The 17,682-nt window shown below is 39.0% G+C and overlaps 1 protein-coding gene across 1 annotated transcript in view; it reads right to left on the bottom strand.

Moving 5' to 3' along the window:
* Positions 1–17,682, bottom strand: part of ABCB11 (ATP binding cassette subfamily B member 11) — a 96,074-nt gene that overhangs the window by 44,175 nt on the left and 34,217 nt on the right. Inside the window, exons 10-15 of the mRNA XM_064287025.1 lie at positions 12,502–12,615; positions 10,025–10,135; positions 6,754–6,879; positions 4,709–4,912; positions 2,317–2,487; positions 961–1,162 (exon numbers count right to left, since the gene is read on the bottom strand). Coding sequence (XP_064143095.1) covers positions 961–1,162; positions 2,317–2,487; positions 4,709–4,912; positions 6,754–6,879; positions 10,025–10,135; positions 12,502–12,615 — 928 coding nt within the window. The remainder of the gene's footprint in view (positions 1–960; positions 1,163–2,316; positions 2,488–4,708; positions 4,913–6,753; positions 6,880–10,024; positions 10,136–12,501; positions 12,616–17,682) is intronic.

Genomic DNA, 17,682 nt, shown 5'->3' with positions numbered 1-17,682 from the left:
TCTGAGAATTCACCTTGAAGAAGAGAAGGTACACTAAGACCTGAAGTATCTACATTAATAAAAATAATACTTTGTAGTTATTCATTAATTCACTCAACCTGTGGGCAGGACACTCTCAGAAGTCCCTCCTGTTAACAAAGCATTAAGAAAAGGGTGTAGGATTGAAAAAGACCTGGGTTTTAGCTCTATGAATTGATCAAGTAACTTGACCTCCCCGCCTTAGTTAGTTCCTTTATCATCTATACCAAAAATAAAAACAGTTGCCGAGGACTCAATTCCAACTCATAGCAACCTTACATGACAGAGTAGAACTGCACCAGAGTTTCCAAGGAACACCTGGTGGATTACAACTGCCAACCTTTTGGTTAGCAGCCGTAGCACTTAACCACATGCTACCAGGGTTTTCTTATCATAAGTACAGGAAAATAACAAGACCTTCCAGGGCTCTTGGGAGGACAAAATAAGACAATATACATCTACCCCTCACTCAGATAATGTCTCATTATCTGACATTTCACATTTATGACAATAGTAAAAAATCTACTATCTGACTATCTTGCGCGTTAACAATGTACATCTGGCAATACGTGAAGGCCAAGGTGCAAGGCGAGAGTAATGCTGGCTATGAAGTAAAGGTTATGTGTCAATTTCACTGGGTCATGATTCTCAGTGGTTTGGCCATTATGTAATGATATCATTTGGCAGTTGTGCCATGATATAATTTGGCAGTTATGTAATGATATAGTCATCCTCCAGTTTGTGATCTGATGTGGTCATCCTCCATTTTGCATAACATCAATTTTTGCATAATGACTTGGTCTATGGAACCTACCCATGTCGATAGGTGAGGAGTGGGTGTACATTAAAGTGCATAGAAAGCCATAAAGCACCGTATATGTTATACAATATATATGTTTGCTATTTTTAAGGTGCAAGTATACGTAAAGAAAAGGCACTTGCCCTGCATGACCCTTTCATGAAGGACTTGATTTCCTTGACTTTGCAAAGTCATTAGAGTGAAGTAAACTCCTTTCTTTTCCAGCAGTTCTTTGTGGGTGCCTCTTTCCACTGCCATGCCATGTTCAAACCCAACAATGACATCTGCAGCTCTGACCGTGGATAGGCGATGGGCAACTGAGATAATGGTATGTCCATGCTGAATCTGTAAGAATGCACAATGGATCACTAAATGAGATTGTAAGACAGAGCTTACAGTCTCCTTTGGATTATCTCAGATCCAAATATGTCAGAGCTTTGGTCCCTGGGAAAATCTTTAAATAGACCGTCAGACATTAGGAAAGGTTAGCACACTTTCTCATGGCCATAAATGCCATCACACATTGTTCTGGTTACTGCTATTAACTGACAGCTAAAATAAATAAATAAATAATTTTTTAAATCACATATTATAAGATAGGATGAACAAAATTTTGAATTTTCATGTGTAGTTTCTAGAAGCAAATCATAATTGTCTTCTGTTCAGCTGTGAGGCAAATTATAATCTGTCAGTGTTTTCTAAACAGCCACCCTGAATACATTGACCCATGTAGTATTCAGCTACAGTTGATTCTTGTTATTTGAGATAATGTTCCATAAAGTCTCCATGAACTCTGAATTAGAGAACCCTGAACCATTGCCTTAGGAGAAAAAGAGTGTTAGGTTCCTGAAAGCCTCTGGTCACAACATTTTCTTCAACTGATCAATACATAACCTTGTTTTAGGTGTTTTTCTCTTTAAAGACAACTTATTTAATATATAATGTTGATTCATTAACACTGAACTTACAGGCAACACCGCTACAACTCATGCTTGAACAAAGCTGTCTAACACATGTATCTTTTCGTAAGGCACATCACAGCGTTTTGTGCTTAGGAACACTAGACAATACTTAAGTACTACACTTGAGGGCCATTTTTAACAGCAAAGTCATCAACAAAAAGCAAAAAAAAAAAAAAAATTGCAAAAAAGTGGCACTAAATAGACTGCAAAAAAGACACTTGAAAGCAGAGTGTTGGCTTGTTCAAACTCAGTTGGGAATGTGTGCATCAAGCAACCCAAATTTTTAACCACTCTGCCGATGTCTGCGAATGATAGCAGAAGTGCCACAAGTATTGATTTGGGAGTTATAAATAAATTTTAGAAAGTAACTGAATTCACAAATATGGAATCTGCAAATAATGAGGATCGACTGTGTGTGGTTTCTTCTCTCTCTGTTTATTTCTCTCTCTCTTCCTCTTTCTCAATGAGAAAGAGGACGCACAGCAGCACAGGCTTTTCCGTGTGGGCATGTAAAATGAACTCAGACTGTCAACAAACCTTGCTCAGTGCTTCTTGTACCATGGCTTCACTCTCATTGTCCAATGCTGAGGTGGCCATGTCCAAAAGTAGGATCTTGGGGTTGCGGATAAGGGCTCTAGCAATGGCTATCCTTTGTTTCTGGCCACCACTCATCTGGCTTCCGCCTTCTCCAACAAGAGTGTCAAATTTCTAGGAAGAAAGTAACACCAGTGACTAAAGGAGAAGCATTCGGATGTCTCCTGACAGTGATCCAGTAGGGGATCCTTTCTAGCTTCCTCCTCAGGCATGAATTTCCACAGCTCCAACTTTCTCTGAAAGAAAGCTCCCTTCCTGAAACAGGTTCCTGTTCAATCAATATTTGTATGAGAGATAAAAAAAAAAAAAAATTGATTTTTGCTTCCATTCCCAAGTTCACAGGGCTGCATAAATATTCCTCTTTGGTTCAACCTCAAATAAAACTTTTCAGTCAAAGTAAAATCGGTTAGGGTCCTGAAAATTTATCTTAGAGTATTAACACAGGTGTCAAATCCCTGTCTGTTATCTCTTGATGAACACCACAGCAAAACACAATGCTAAAGCTGTCTTTATATTGGAATGAAAGATCAAGCCAGCTTTATAATTATTACCATTGACAGCAAACAGTTACTGAGCTCTCCTGTCTAGCCCTACATTGGAATCTAAGAATGAGGCATTGGTGGTTAGACTGTTATCTTGCTTATTATTAGCCAATATGCACTGAGCACCTACTATGTGTCAGATATGTGCTGAGCTCTTTACATACATTGTTTAATCCTCACAGCCATCCCATGAGATAGGTACTGCTATTCTCCTCAACTGATGGAAGGGCAAATGCTGGGATGTAAAAGGGCAAAGTAACTTGCCCAAGTTCATAAAGTTTTTAAGTAGAGAAACTGGGATTTACATAGAAGCAGTCTGATTCTAAAGCTTTATACTTTTTCACCACTAGACTATATCATACCCACAACTGCAATTCTATTCATAAAGGTAATTTAGAAGACTGAATACAAAGTGTTCAAGAGCACAGACTCTGGAGCTAGACTGCCTGGATGTGAACCTTCTCCCTTGCTTAATCAGCACCCTTGGGTGGTACAAACAGTTAACACCTTTGGCTGCTAACTAAAAGTTTGGTGGTTTGAGTGCACCCAGAATTGCCTCAGAAGAAATTCCTGACAATCTATTTCTGAAAAATCAGCCACTGAAAACCCTATGGAGCACAGTACTACTCTGATGCACATGGGGTCACCATGAGTCGGAATTGTCTTGACAGCAACTGTTTTTTTTTTTAATCTTGAGTGTGCAATTTGGCCTCTCAGGATTCCATATATAGGTGGGGGTAATAATAGTAGTTGCCTGACAGGGCATTTTTGAGGGTTAAATGAGTTAATAGATGTAAAGCGCTTAGAACAGTGCCTTGTACACAGTAAATACCATTACATGTTGTTATTGTTAGTTGTCATCCAGTTGATTCCTGGTCATGACAGTAATAACAACTCTTTGACTCAGCAGACTATTTCCTGAGCAATCCATATATGTATAATAGTTCTGAAGGGTTTTTGTTTTGTTTTTGATGTTATTGTTTAGAATGGAGATAAATGAGGAATTGTTTTCGAATATGTGAAATACTATGCTGAAGTCACAATATTAGCTGCCAAACCACAAGAAAAGCAAAGAACAGTGACAGTGGTAGACATCAAAAAGCATTATGCAAGTTATTGCCACATGGCAAATTTAGCATCTGGTACCGGCATGGTGCAAACAGTTAAGCACTTGGCTGCTTACCAAAAGGTTGATGGTTCAAACCCACCCAGAGGCATCCTGGAAGAAAGGCCTGGCAATCTGCTTCTGAAAGGTCACAGCCATGAAAACCCTATGGAGCACTGTTCTACTCTGCACACGTGGGGTTGCCATGAGTTAGAATCGACTCAATGGCAACTGGTAGATAGGTGTTTAATGGATAAAGCCAAAAAACCAAACCCACTGCTGTTGAGTCAAGTCCAACTCATAGTAACCCTATAGGATAAAGTAGAAGTGCCCCATAGGGTTTCCAAGGCTGTGATCTTTACGGAAGCAGACTGCCACATCTTTCTCCCACTGAGCAGTGGTGGGTATTTAATGGATGGGGATCAGAAAATTGTGTCTATGTCAAAGTGGACATTTTAAAAGAAGGTTTCCCAAGTTGGTAGATTTTTAATATATTAAACACTAAATTTTTGTTTGTTTTTTAGACAAAGGGGGAAACTTGTGGCATAATTTTAGGCATGAAACTAAAACATGACATTAAGCATTTAATTATTCAGGATGCAAGTTAAGAGAAACGCATATTATTGTGTAACCTGTTTTCCTTCTGTGACCTCTGGATTTCTGCCCTGGAAATGCAAGGCTGGGGTACCTGGGGCAGGGCCATAATGAAGTTGTAGGCATTGGCTTCCTTGGCAGCTCGGACTATATCCTCCATCGTCACATCTTCTTTGCCATAGCGAATATTTTCTGCAATTGTGGTGGAGAACAGAGCTGGCTCTTGCTCCACTATCCCAATCTGAGCTCTAAGCCACTTAATGTTAAGAGAGCGAATGTCATGGCCATCCAGGGTCACCTAGAAAGCATGAGTACAACATCACATCTCTTGGAACTCTTCAAGGTTCTAAATCATAATATCACATAGTACTTGACCAATGCAGAGGAAAAAAAAATGGAGACTGATGAAGTTGTAACTGAAAGAATTTCTCTTGTACTGTGGTAGCTTATTGAAAGATGGCAATATATAACTGAAATCAAGGATAGCTGCAGGACACTTTATTGCAGAAACACAAATGATATAAAGGTCACGTAATTCAACACAGTTGGCCCAGGAATGGTAAGTTTTTAGCTCTTTGTAAAGAGTAGTGTCAGTTATTTGCCATGCTTTAAATATTTATGTTATCTTTTAACTTATGACCACAAGTGGACTTCCAAAGATACAAAGAATGTAAGCAATTATCTTTATCTTGTATATACATGCTTTATAGTAAATCTTACTTTCTAGCCAGAATCATCAAATAACACTTTGAAGTACAAAAACAATTGAAGCTGTAAGAGGGATAAGCAAATAAAAATAACCATCGGCAAAAAATCTTACATCAAAAATTATGAGTCTATATATTCAGAGTGTAGTTATGATGGTATGCAGTTAAAGAATACCCTATCAGAGAATGAAATGCCTGAGAAAAAGGAAAATTCCATTATGCTTGCCATAGGTTATAGAGAATCCATTGCATTTAAGCCTTTTAACATACGGTCAAATGACTATTTCAAGGCATCAAAGAGATGCTGACAAGAATGATTTTGAGGCAGAGTGAAGAGTATAGGCTTTGGCACCCAACAGACCTGGGTTCAAATCCTGACTTTGTCACTTATTAGCTGAGTAACCTGGGGCAAATTCAATCTCTCTGAGTCTCTGCTTCCTCATTTATAGATATTTTACCTTTGGGGGTCATTGTGAGAATAAGCCATCATTTTTATAAGATAGTTTATGTATAATAGGAAACTCTGGTGGTGTAGCAATTAAGTGCTACGTCTGCTAACCAAAATGTCGGAAGTTCAAATCCACCAGGAGCTCCTTGGGAACTCTATGAGGCAGTTGTACTCTGTCCTATAGGGTCACTATAAGTCAGAATTAACTTGACAGCACAGAGTTTTTTTTTTTTTTAAACGGGATGTGTAATATGTTATAAATAAATGGCTGTTATTGGTATTATTAATTTTCACAGTTTCAGTCTATGTTTAAGTCAAATAAACTGAAAAAAACCAAGCCCATTGCTGTCAAGTCAATTCCAACTCTTAACGATCCTATCGGACTGAGTAGAGCTATTCTATAGGGCATCCAAGGCTGTAAATCTTTACAGAAGCAGACTGCCACATCTCTTTCCAGCAGTGGGCTGGTGGTTTCAAACTGCTGACATTTCTGGTTAGTAACAGAGTGCTTAAGCACTGTGCCACCAAGTTTCCTTTTACAGTCAAATAAATATAAAGGAAAGAGATTAAATGGTTTGTGAAATTAAATAGTTTTTTAAAATCTAACTTCTGAAAGCAGTAACCAAGAGCAGTTCTCTGCTAATTTCTAGTTGTATTTTCTACACTTTGCATTTGGGGAATTTAGGGAAACAATCATGGTTTTGTTACAATGAAAGAAATGGAAAATTAGTTCACTGAAGAGACCGGAATACATCTTCGAGTGTATCTTCACATTCAGTTACACCACTGAGTGAATTGACTCATTATTCATCTAACACTGCCCCCATGTGGGGGATCTGTCCAGTAATTTAGTCGGAAATCATTAAATCAGCTACGCATGCATCAGAACAGTATCAGTGTATGCTAGGCCTTCGCATTTGACCAATATATTCCATCTGCACTGTCCTCGTCCCAGTGGACTGAGAGGTTTCTGAAGACACACACCATGCCTTCGCTGGGGTCGTAGAATCGCTGAATGAGTTGCAGTGCTGTACTTTTCCCAGCTCCACTGGATCCTACCAGAGCCGTCATTTCCCCTGGTTTAATGACCATGCTGAGGTTACTTAAAATCTGGAGAGAAAAGAAAACAACCAAGTTCCAGGTATCAGCATGTAACAATCAAGCCATTAGGCTATGAGTTCTTATGCTTCGTGAGGACGTGTGTATATGTGTGTGTATGTGACTTACAATTCCAAAGAAATATCCATCAGTAGCCAGCAAATTAGAAAACAGAGCCTAGGTCGAAGTTTCAGCATTTAGCACGTTCCTTAATGTTCTGTTTTGTTTTTTTTTAACTTAAAACAACAGAAATTTGTTTACTTAAAATAATAGAATTGCATTGCCCAAATTCAGGTTGTCATTGATGCTATGCTCTCTGAAGGCTCTAGGGGAAGATACCTCCTTGTCCCTTTCAGGTTCTGGAAGGCCCAGACTTTCCTTAATTATTTCAATGATGTCTGCAGCTAATAAACTAAAATGATGTGTAAAAACACTGAGGTAAATAAACCATGATAACTTTTAAAATTAGGCTCCAAAATCTAATTGGAAACATTTCTGACACACTAAGATACCTCAAGGAGACTGCTTCAATTAAAGAAAAATACATTAAGTTGGAAATAAAATACTAATTTAATGATCATGGATTAATAATAAGTCAATTTGCAAACTTTCCACTGTCCTACACTTGTACGTGAACATGTTATCTTAAATAATTTGTCTAATAAAATATTTGTGGTGTTTTGCTAGGTACAAAGCACTGTTAAAGGCAAGAAGTAGGTGCTGGTAAAAATCTATAGAGGGAAGAACAAGAAACTAATTCATAACTACCTGCCGGACATTTTCACCAGTTAAGGACAAGCTTTTAGTTCGATTTTAGTACTTATGTAAAGGGGATTTGGAGTCCTATGTGAAACAAAATCTCACATGTCTTTCATTTGATGCTAGAGTGTCAGGCTTGCCAATACATTTCCACATACTGGGCTGTATTGGACTGTAAGCTCCACCAGGCAGGCAGGCACTGAGTGTGCTTTTAATCTTTATAATAGCCCCAGTACAAGTTGAGGTATAACAGGGCTAAACACATATTCATGGCATGAATGAAGAATATTTAGGCGCCTACGTAAGAAGACTTAATTTAAACAAACTATTCGTGTTGGGTCTAGAAGATAGAACAGAAACTGAATTAATGTGTTTCAGTTGAACCAGTATTTGTTGAGCAACTACTATGAGCTGGCTCTGAATATCTACTATAAAGAACTTTTAACCATCCTTTACTGAGTGAGGGGACCCTGTTGGGTCTAGAAGATAGAACAGAAACTGAATTAATGTGTTTCAGTTGAACCAGTATTTGTTGAGCAACTACTATGAGCTGGCTCTGAATATCTACTATAAAGAACTTTTAACCATCCTTTACTGAGTGAGGGGACCCTGGTGGCACAGTGGTTAAGATCTCAGTGCTAACCAAAAGATCAGCAGTTTGAATCCACCGGCCACTCCTTGGAAGCCCTATGGGGCAGTTCTACCCTGTCCTACAGGGTAGCTATGAGTCGGAATCGACTCAGTGGCAATGGGTTTGGTTTGGCTTGGTTTACTGGTTATTGAGTGAGTGAGTGAGTACTATCTCATGATTTATATTTTTCAGAGCACTGTTACATACAATATGACATTTGGTGTTTATATATATATGTGACATATAACATTCATCAAAATATACATATTTCAAATATATAATTGGAAGATATACTATGTAGTATCAGAATTAAGATATGCTAACAGCATGGGATTTAGTTCTGTGGGAATAACAGAAATATTATTAAGAAAGGTGGCTAAAGACACTGTGTTAAAAATGAAGACTACATCTCATTTAAAATCCAATTGATTCAGGGGGAGTAGATCCTAATTTTCCTATAGAGTAAATTGCTTTTAAAGGTACTTACTTGCTCATTAAAAAGGTCTAGGAAAACTAGAATTGTTTTTCACCACATGCCCTGAACAATCACCTCGTACAAGATATGTTAGCACAATATAAGGTTATCTTCCTACAAGGACTGGTCCAGTGACCCTTGTGAACTTACAGATGGGGAGTAAAAAACTACTAAGACAGCAGCTTTCCTTTGCCACTTCATACCCTGACCACTCAGCCTGCTCCACTTTCTGCAGTCTCTAAGGAAATGGTATGAAGCTGTACTTCTTGAATGTTCTGACTACCTTAAAGTTTAGCATGCACTTAGAATGACAGGGCCTGCCACTCATTTCAATAGAATATCTTGCAGGTGACTTAACCTGAAAGGGTTATCAGATTGTGTTCCAATCAGAGGGTTTGTACATATGACTATTATAAAGGAATGTGGTGTGTCACCTGAAAATGTCACAACACCCAAGAACACTTCCAGAAAAACATGACTCTGTTCCCTGTTCCTGGAAACTGAGTCAGGCTTCAAAACGAGTAATTTGTGGCTCTGGAAATGAATCATCAAAAATGAAAATGTCACAAGGCAAGCTCCATAGACACATCCAAACTCCCTGAGGGACTGAATTGCTGGGCTGAGGGCTGTGGGACCATGGTTTCAGGGAACATCTGGTTCAATTGGCATAATATAGTTTATAAAGAAAGTGTTCTACATCCTACTTTGGTGAGTAGCATCTGGGGTCTTAAAAGCATATAAACTACCACAGACTCCACCAGACTGAGTCCAGTACAACAAGATGGTGCCCAGCTACCACCACTGACTGCTCTGATAGGGATCACAACAGAGGATCCTGGACAGAACTGGAGAAAAATGCAGAACAAAACTCTAGCTCACAAAAAAAAAAAAAAAAAGACCAGACTTGCTGGCCTGACAGAGACTGGAGAAACCCCAAGAGTATGGCCCCTGGACACCCTTTTAGCTCAGTAATGAAATTACTCTTGAGGTTCACCCTTCAGCCAAAGGTTAGACAGGCCCATAAAACAAAACGAGACTAAAGGGGCACCTCAGCCTAGGGGCAAGGACTAGAAGGCAGGAGAGGACAGGAAAGCTGGTACTAGGGAACCTAGAGTCAAGAATGGAGAGCGTTGACATGTTCTGGGGTTGTTAACCAACGTTATAAAACAATATGTGTACTAACTGTTTAATTGAAGCTAGTTTGTTCCGTAAACCTTCATCTAAAGTACAATAAAAAAAATTTTTTTTTTAATGAAAATGCCCATTGTTTCTGGGGAAAGACTGGGACTTACCTTCACGTCTGGTCTGGAGGGATAGTGGAATGTCACATTATGAAATTCAATTTCACCCTTGATTCTATCTAACTTGTAACCATCTTCTGACATGCAGTCAATGACTGGTTGCTAGAGTGGAAAACAAAAGGGTAAATAGCAGCAAGATGTATTATACATATTAAATCTCAGTTTGAATTTACTCAAAATCCAGAAAAACAACCAGGTAAAACATTGCAGATATGCTAAAGATAGATCGCTATCAGATTAAATATTTGCTAATAATACTGTTTACTATTTTACTAATAATATTTACAATATCTACCAATAATATTGCTATTGCTGTTGTTGTTGCATGCTGTCAAGTCGATTCCAACTCAGAGAGATCCGATGCGACAGAGTAGAGCTGCTCCATAGGGTTTTCTTGGCTGTAATCTTTAGAGAAGCAGGTCTCCAGATCTTTCTCACAGAGCCACTGACTGGGTGGGCTTGAACTGCCAACTATTTGCTTAGCAGCCGAGTGCTTAACCACCTTTTATTGAGATCTTACTGTATATGAAAGACAATGTACAAGCTGTTTTAATGTGCTTTTTTAATTTGTGTAATTGTCAACATACCTAACTAGACAGGTGATACACCCATTTTTCAGTTCAGGAAGTGAAGTCTCAGAGAGGTTAAGTATCTGGCCTAGGGCCATGCAACTCAGTAACCAAGCTGGGATCCAATAGTACTCCACGATTCAGTATCCATTGTAAATAAGGAAAAGTTAGTTTCCTCAAGTGATGTCTTCAGATACTACCAACTTCCAATTCATATACTTAGTTTCAACTCTTTTGTTTTTATTAGTGAACCTATCTAGGACTTAACCATCCTAGTTAATCAGGCACAGGTGAGGATCACCTCTAGTTTCTAGAATACTCTAGGGTCAGCTTCCTTCCTTTCCCACACTGGTATTCAGAGAAACCCAACATCAGAGCTCTATTTGAGGCTACAGTGTAATCTACTTTCTTTTTTTTTGGTCTCTTGTAAAATATTAAAATAATTTTACATGCTTTATTTTATTTTATTTTTGGAATATTTCGTAGTTCCAGGCACTGTTAGTCATTATCTTATTCGAGCATATACTGACCCTAAGAATGAGGTAGAATCTGGATACCTCCATATTTTTATGTGGTTTTCAACAACCTCCCTTTTTTTAAAAAAAGATAAAATCATTCTTGAAACCCCAAAATCAAAACAGATAAAACTATGAAGTTTCTTCAGGCAGGTTACAGCCTCATTACTTGGCAGAAAATATCTATGGTTCAGGGGCCCTACAAAGTACCTCTCTGATTTTTCAGGATTTTTGATTCTTAGCCCAGGGCATTTTTTTTTTTCAGAGGAAGAACAACATATTGTCATCTTCCCCCTTCTGTTCTTGAATTTTGACTCCCTAGCTCAACCTCAAATGTGCTCCAATAGAAAATCCTAACCACATTAAAAAAAAAAAAAAAAACAGGGCCTTTATTAGCTCATAGATTCTTCTTGTCACACGTAGGAGATAATCCAAACTTATGAACTTGGCTTTGAAGTCTTGCATGGTCTGGCCCCTTCCCATCCCTCCAACCTCTACCCCTTGCTCACTCTGTTGAGTCTCAGTGGCCTTCTTTCAGCTCCTTGAAGTCACCAAGAGTTCTCTCTGCCACCAATAACCTCCCTGCACTAGCTTCCCATGCCTGCCGACCAGTTGCCTCGGGGTGGGCTTTGACTCATGGAGACCCCATGTGTATCAAGTAGAACTGTGCTCTGTAGGGTTTTCTTCTTTTTGTTTTCTTTTTAATTTTATTTGTTTTGTTGTTGTTGTTGAGAATATACACAGCAAAACATATACCAATTCAACAGTTTCTACATGTACAGGTCAGTGACACTGATCACATTCTTCAAGTAGTGCGACAATTCTCTTTCTCCTTTTCTGAGTATTTCCTTCCCCAGTGACATAAACTCACTGCCCTCTAAGGTATCTGTCTAATCCTTCAAGTTGCTGTTGTCAATTTGATTCCATATAAATAGTACTTAAAAGAGTCTAATGCTCAAGGCAGACCTTTTTTTTTACTAGTCAAGCAAAGCTATTATTTGGTTTTAAGATCTCAGGGGATATTTCTGGTTTAAGAGTTTTCAATGGTTAATTTTTGGGAAATAGTTCACCAGGACTTTCTGCCAAAGCACTTCTGGGTAGGCTCAAACCTCCAACTTTTGGGTTAGCGTTGAGGCGCATGAACTGTTTGCGCCACTCAGGGACTCCCTGAGTGTGAGAGCAGAGGCTTTATTTGTTCTGCTTCACTGTTGCTTTCCCGGCTCTTAGGATTAGGTCGAGCCCATGATTACATGTAATAAGTATTGCTGAATAAAGGGCTTTGTGCTAGCTGCTCACATTTTTTAACACTGAGGGTGAGTTCCTCAGGGATTCATTCCCCCACCCCTCAACCTACTGAAGGACTTCACTTTTGGCTTTTACATACCTGGTCTATTGTCTCAAAAATACTGGTGGCAGCTGCACGTCCAGTTGCAAAGGCTTCCAAACAAGTAGATGCATGGCCAAGATTTAAAGCTGCTATTAAGACGCTGAGGAAAATCTGAAATGAAAAGAGAGAGTTTTCATGTGTTTTTTTGTTTTGCTTTGTTTTGTTTGTAAATAGTGCTCTTTATCATTTGGGCCATCCATGTGAGCTTGGAGGTTTCTCAGAAATATTCCTTCACGGGCTCTGGAAAGCTAAATGGCTCTTTGGCTCTTTGGAATCTCCAGGAACAGTTTTTGTTCTGTAAAGCTTTTCTAACTTTTCCACTGTTATAATTTTGACTGTTAAGACATAAAGCAATTTATAATTATACATTATTTTTGACTGAATGTCACTGTTTTACAACAAAGAATATGTTTCATAATTACTATGAAACCTACACAAAGCAGTATATAGACACAAAGTAGGTTAGAATAGTGGCATGTAAATTTAGTTCATTACATAAACAGCCTTCTAATGGTTTTCTAGTTAATGGGTCAAGAAAATAATAAAGACACTAAGTCAGCTTGACTGTCCTAGATATTGGCACATGCAATAGGGTGGGTCCTGCTACTACTACTATTACTATACTAATAATAACAATAAGTTATGTTTCTAAGTGTTTTACCTAAATAACTTCATTAGATCCTTAAAGCAGAACAGGAAACAGATGTATATGGAGGTTACCTAAGTTGCCCTACATCACAACATGTAATAGACAGTACAGCAGTGTTGGAACCCAGGCTCTTGACTGCCGCTATATCTAGCCCCTAGGTGCACCTGCTGCTGGGAGCATGCAGGTGGAATGGTCAGGTTCCTGTGCAGAGATGGGAGAGCTGTCCTTTGAATTACCAATACAGCCTTCTTATTAAGTTAGGAAAAGCCTGCCAGATCATGGCCAGATGTTTCTAACAAACAGCAAACCATTTTTATTAGTGCTAGTTATAAAGATGAGAAAGAGGCAATGTGGCAATTCCTCAAGTCACCTCTAGGAGGAGCACAATTCTCCTCCTCCTCCGCACCTTGTCAACCAAAGGATGAGTCCTGGTCACTTGACTCACATGGAAGAGTTTCATTGACTATGGTGTTTTGGGGACTGGAGTTATATATTATATACTAAGCTCAAGTTTGGCTCCTGCACGGATGTAATCTTTTTCAGATTATCAGGTGATCCCAGTTTATAGTGCTTTCCCTAGGCCAGAGCCTTTCTGGTTATATCTGCATTGGGCAAGTTACCACGCAGTTTCCTCCCCATTCTCTTTTTTCCTTGTGGTTGGAGCGGCTGGAGCATGAGTCGTCTCAGAGCCTCGCAGCCATCTCCCTCCCACTCCAGTAACCCCCACGTCAGGGTGATTAACAAAACCAGTGCTACACCACACAGGCGGTGGGCCAGCCCCCTCATACCTTCTCCCTGAATTCTCCACCTTATGCATGGGGACAAATAACAAACATTCTCCTTTTTCATTTTCCTCAATTACAGCAGTTAGTTTCTCACAAGGCAAATTACACCCACTCCTCACTTTTTTTTTTTTTCTCACTTACTGACATGGTTAGATTCCAAATACCTAGTCATTACATGAAAATTAGCATTATGTGAAAATGGAGGATGACCACATCAGATCACAAAATGGAGGGTAACTACATCATTACATAACTGCCAAACCACCGAGAATCATGGCCCAACCAAGTTGACACATAACCTTAATCATCACAGCCAGTGTTACTCGCATCTCACATCTCAGCATTTGCTACTGCCAGACATACATCATTAATGTGCAAAATAGTAGGATGTGCAAAATTGATACTCCCTGCGTCGTTCAATATTGCAACTTGAGGCTTGAATTTTTTCTTTGGTTCGTTCAGCTTGAGAAATGCCGACTGTATTCTTCCCTTCTGGTTGTCTAACTCCAGGTCTTTGCACATTTTATTATAATACTTTGTCTTCTCGTGCTGCCCTTTGAAATATTCTGTTTGGCTCTTTTATTTCATCATTCTTCCCTTCACTTTAGCTACTCTGTGTTCAATAGCAAGTTTCAGAGTTTCTTCTGATATGCATTTTGGTAGATTTTTTACTACTGTCGTAAATGTGAAATATTGGATGACGAGATAGTTGATAAGTGAGGAGCTGTTGTTACGTGTCATTGAGCTGGTTTCAATTCATAATGACCCTATGTACAACAGAACGAAACATCGCCCGGTCCTGTGCCACCCTCACAATCATCGTTATGCTTGAGCTTATTGTTGCTGCCACTGTGTCAATCCATCTCACTAAGGGTCTTCCTCTTTTATGCTGACCCTCTACTTTACCATGCATGATGTCCTTCTCCAGGGACTGGTCCCTCCGGATCACATGTCCAATGTACTTAAGATGAAGTCTCACCATCCTCCCTTCTAAGGAGCATTCTGGATTTGTTCATTCTTCTGACAGTCCATGGTATATTCAATATTCTTTGCCAACACCATATTTGAAAGGCATCAATTATTCTTAGGTCTTCCTTATTCATTGTCAGGCTTTCACATACATATGAAGTGATTGAAAATATCGTAGCTTGTGTCATGTGCACCTTAGTCCTCAAAGTGACAATTTTGCTTTTTAACACTTGAAAGAGGTCTTTTGCAGCAGATTTGCCCAAAGCAGTATTTCTTGCCTGCTGCTTCCATGGGTGTTGATTGTGGATCCAAGTAAAATGAAATCCTTGACAACTTCAATCTTTTCTCCATTTAGCATGTGTCGCTTATTGGTCCAGTTGTGAGGATTTGTATTTGCTTTATGTTGAGGTGTAATCCATACTGAAGTCTGTAGCCTTTGACCTTCTTCAACAAGTGCTTCAAGGCCTCTTTGCTTTCAGCAAGCAAGGTTGTGTCATCTTTATGTCAAAGGTTGTTAATGAGTCTTCCTCCAATTCTGAGGCCACATTCTTCATATAGTCCAGTTTCTCGAGTTATTTTTTCATCATACAGACTGAATAAGTATGGTAAAAAAAGACACAATCATTATGCACACCTTTCCTGACTTTAAGCCATGCAGCATCACCTTGTTCTGTTTGAATAACTGCCTTTTGGTCTATACACAGATTCCCATGAGTATGATTAAGTGTTCTGGAATTTCCATTCTTGGCAATGTTATCCGTAATTTGTTATGATAAACACAGTTGAATGCCTTTGCATAGTCAATAAGACACTAGTAAACATCCTTCTGGTATTCTCCACTTTCAGCCAAGATCCATCTGACATCAGCAATGATATCCCTGGTTCTGCATCCTCGTCTGAATCTGGCTTGAATTTCTGGCAGTTCCTGTCGATGTACTGCTGCAGCCACTTTTGAATGATCTTCAGCAACATTTTACTTGCATGTGATATTAATGATATTGTTCAATAATTTCTGCATTCTGATGGATCACTTTTCTTTAGAATGTGCACAAATATGGACTTCTTCTATTCAGTTGGCCAGGTAGCTGTCTTTCAAATTTCTTGGCAAAGACAAGCGAGCACCTCCAGCACTGTCCATTTTGTCAAATCATCTCACTTGGTATTCTGTCAATTCCTGGAGCCTTGTTTTTCGCCAATGCTTTCAGTGCAGCTTGGACTTCTTCGTTCAATACTATCAGCTCTTAATCATATGCTACCTTCTGAAATGGTTGAACATTGACCAATTCTTTTTGGCACAGCGACTCTGTATTCCTTTCATCTTTGTTTGATACTCCCTGCGTCGTTTGATATTGCAACTTGAGGCTTGAATTTTTTCTTTGGTTCGTTCAGCTTGAGAAATGCTGATCGTATTCTTCCCTTTTGGTTTTCTAACTCCAGGTCTTTGCACATTTTATTATAATACTTTGTCTTCTTGTGCTGCCCTTTGAAATATTCTGTTTGGCTCTTTTATTTCATCATTCTTCCCTTCACTTTAGCTACTCTGTGTTCAAAAGCAAGTTTCAGAGTTTCTTCTGATATCCATTTTGGTCTTTTTTTTTCTTTCCTGTCTTTTTAATGACCTTTGGCTTCTTCAAGTATGATGTCCTTGATGTCATTCCACAACTGGTCTAGTCTTCCATCATTAGTGTTCGATGTGTCCAATCTATTCCTTAGACGGTCTCTAAATTCAGGTGAGATATACTCAACATTGTATTTTGGCTCTCGTAGACTTGTTCTAATTTGCTTCAGCTTCATTTTTTTTTTCAACCTTAACATGCATAGGAACAATCGATGGTCTGTTCTGTAGTTTGCCCCTGGTCTTGTTCTGACTGATGATATTGAGCTTCTCCATCTTCTCTTTCCCCAGATGTAGTCACTTTGATTCCTGTGTATTCCATCTGGTGAGGTCCATATGTACAGTCACTGTTCATGTTATTGAAAAAAGGTATTTGCAACAAAGAAGTCTTGCAAAATTGTATCATCGATCTTCAGTGCTGTTTCCATCGCCAAAGGCGCATTTTCCAATTACTGATCCTACTTCTTTGCATTTCAATCACCAGTAATTATCGATGAATCTTGATTGCATGTTTGATCAATTTCAGCCTGTTGTTGTTGTTGCTAGGCACCATCCAGTCAGTTCCAACTCATAGCGACCCTATGTACAACAGAACGAAACACTGCCTGGTCCTGTGCCATCCTCACAATTGTTATTATGCTTAAGTCCATTGTTGCAGCCACTGTGTCATTCCATCTCATTGAGGGTCTTCCTCTTTCTCACCGACCCTCTACCTTCCCAAGCCTGATTCCCTTCTCCAGGGACTGATCCCTCCTGACAACCTGTCCAAAGTATGTGAGACATAGTCTCACCATCCTTGCTTCTAAGGAGCATTCTGGTTGTACTTCTTCCAAGACAGATTTGTCTGTTCTTTTGGCAGTCTGTAGAAGGCAGTAAAAATCTTCAATTTCTTCATCTTTGTCCTCTGTGATTGGTGCATAAATTTGAATAATAGTTGTATTAGCTTGTCTTCCTCATAGGTATATGAATATTATCCTATCACTGACAGTGTTATACTTCAGGATAGATCATGAAATGTTCTTTTTGATAATGAATGCAACACCATTTCTCTTTAATTTGTCATTCCCAGCATAGTACACCGTATGTGTTAGTCATCTAGTGCTGCTGTAACAGAAACACCACAAGTGGATGGCTTTAAAAAGGGAAATTTATTTTCTCAC

This window comes from Loxodonta africana, chromosome 6, assembly GCF_030014295.1.
Source record: "Loxodonta africana isolate mLoxAfr1 chromosome 6, mLoxAfr1.hap2, whole genome shotgun sequence".
In the NCBI taxonomy this organism is placed as follows: Eukaryota; Metazoa; Chordata; class Mammalia; order Proboscidea; family Elephantidae; genus Loxodonta; species Loxodonta africana.
Note: the sequence above shows the minus strand (reverse complement) of the source record. Positions and strands in the feature narration are given on the sequence as shown.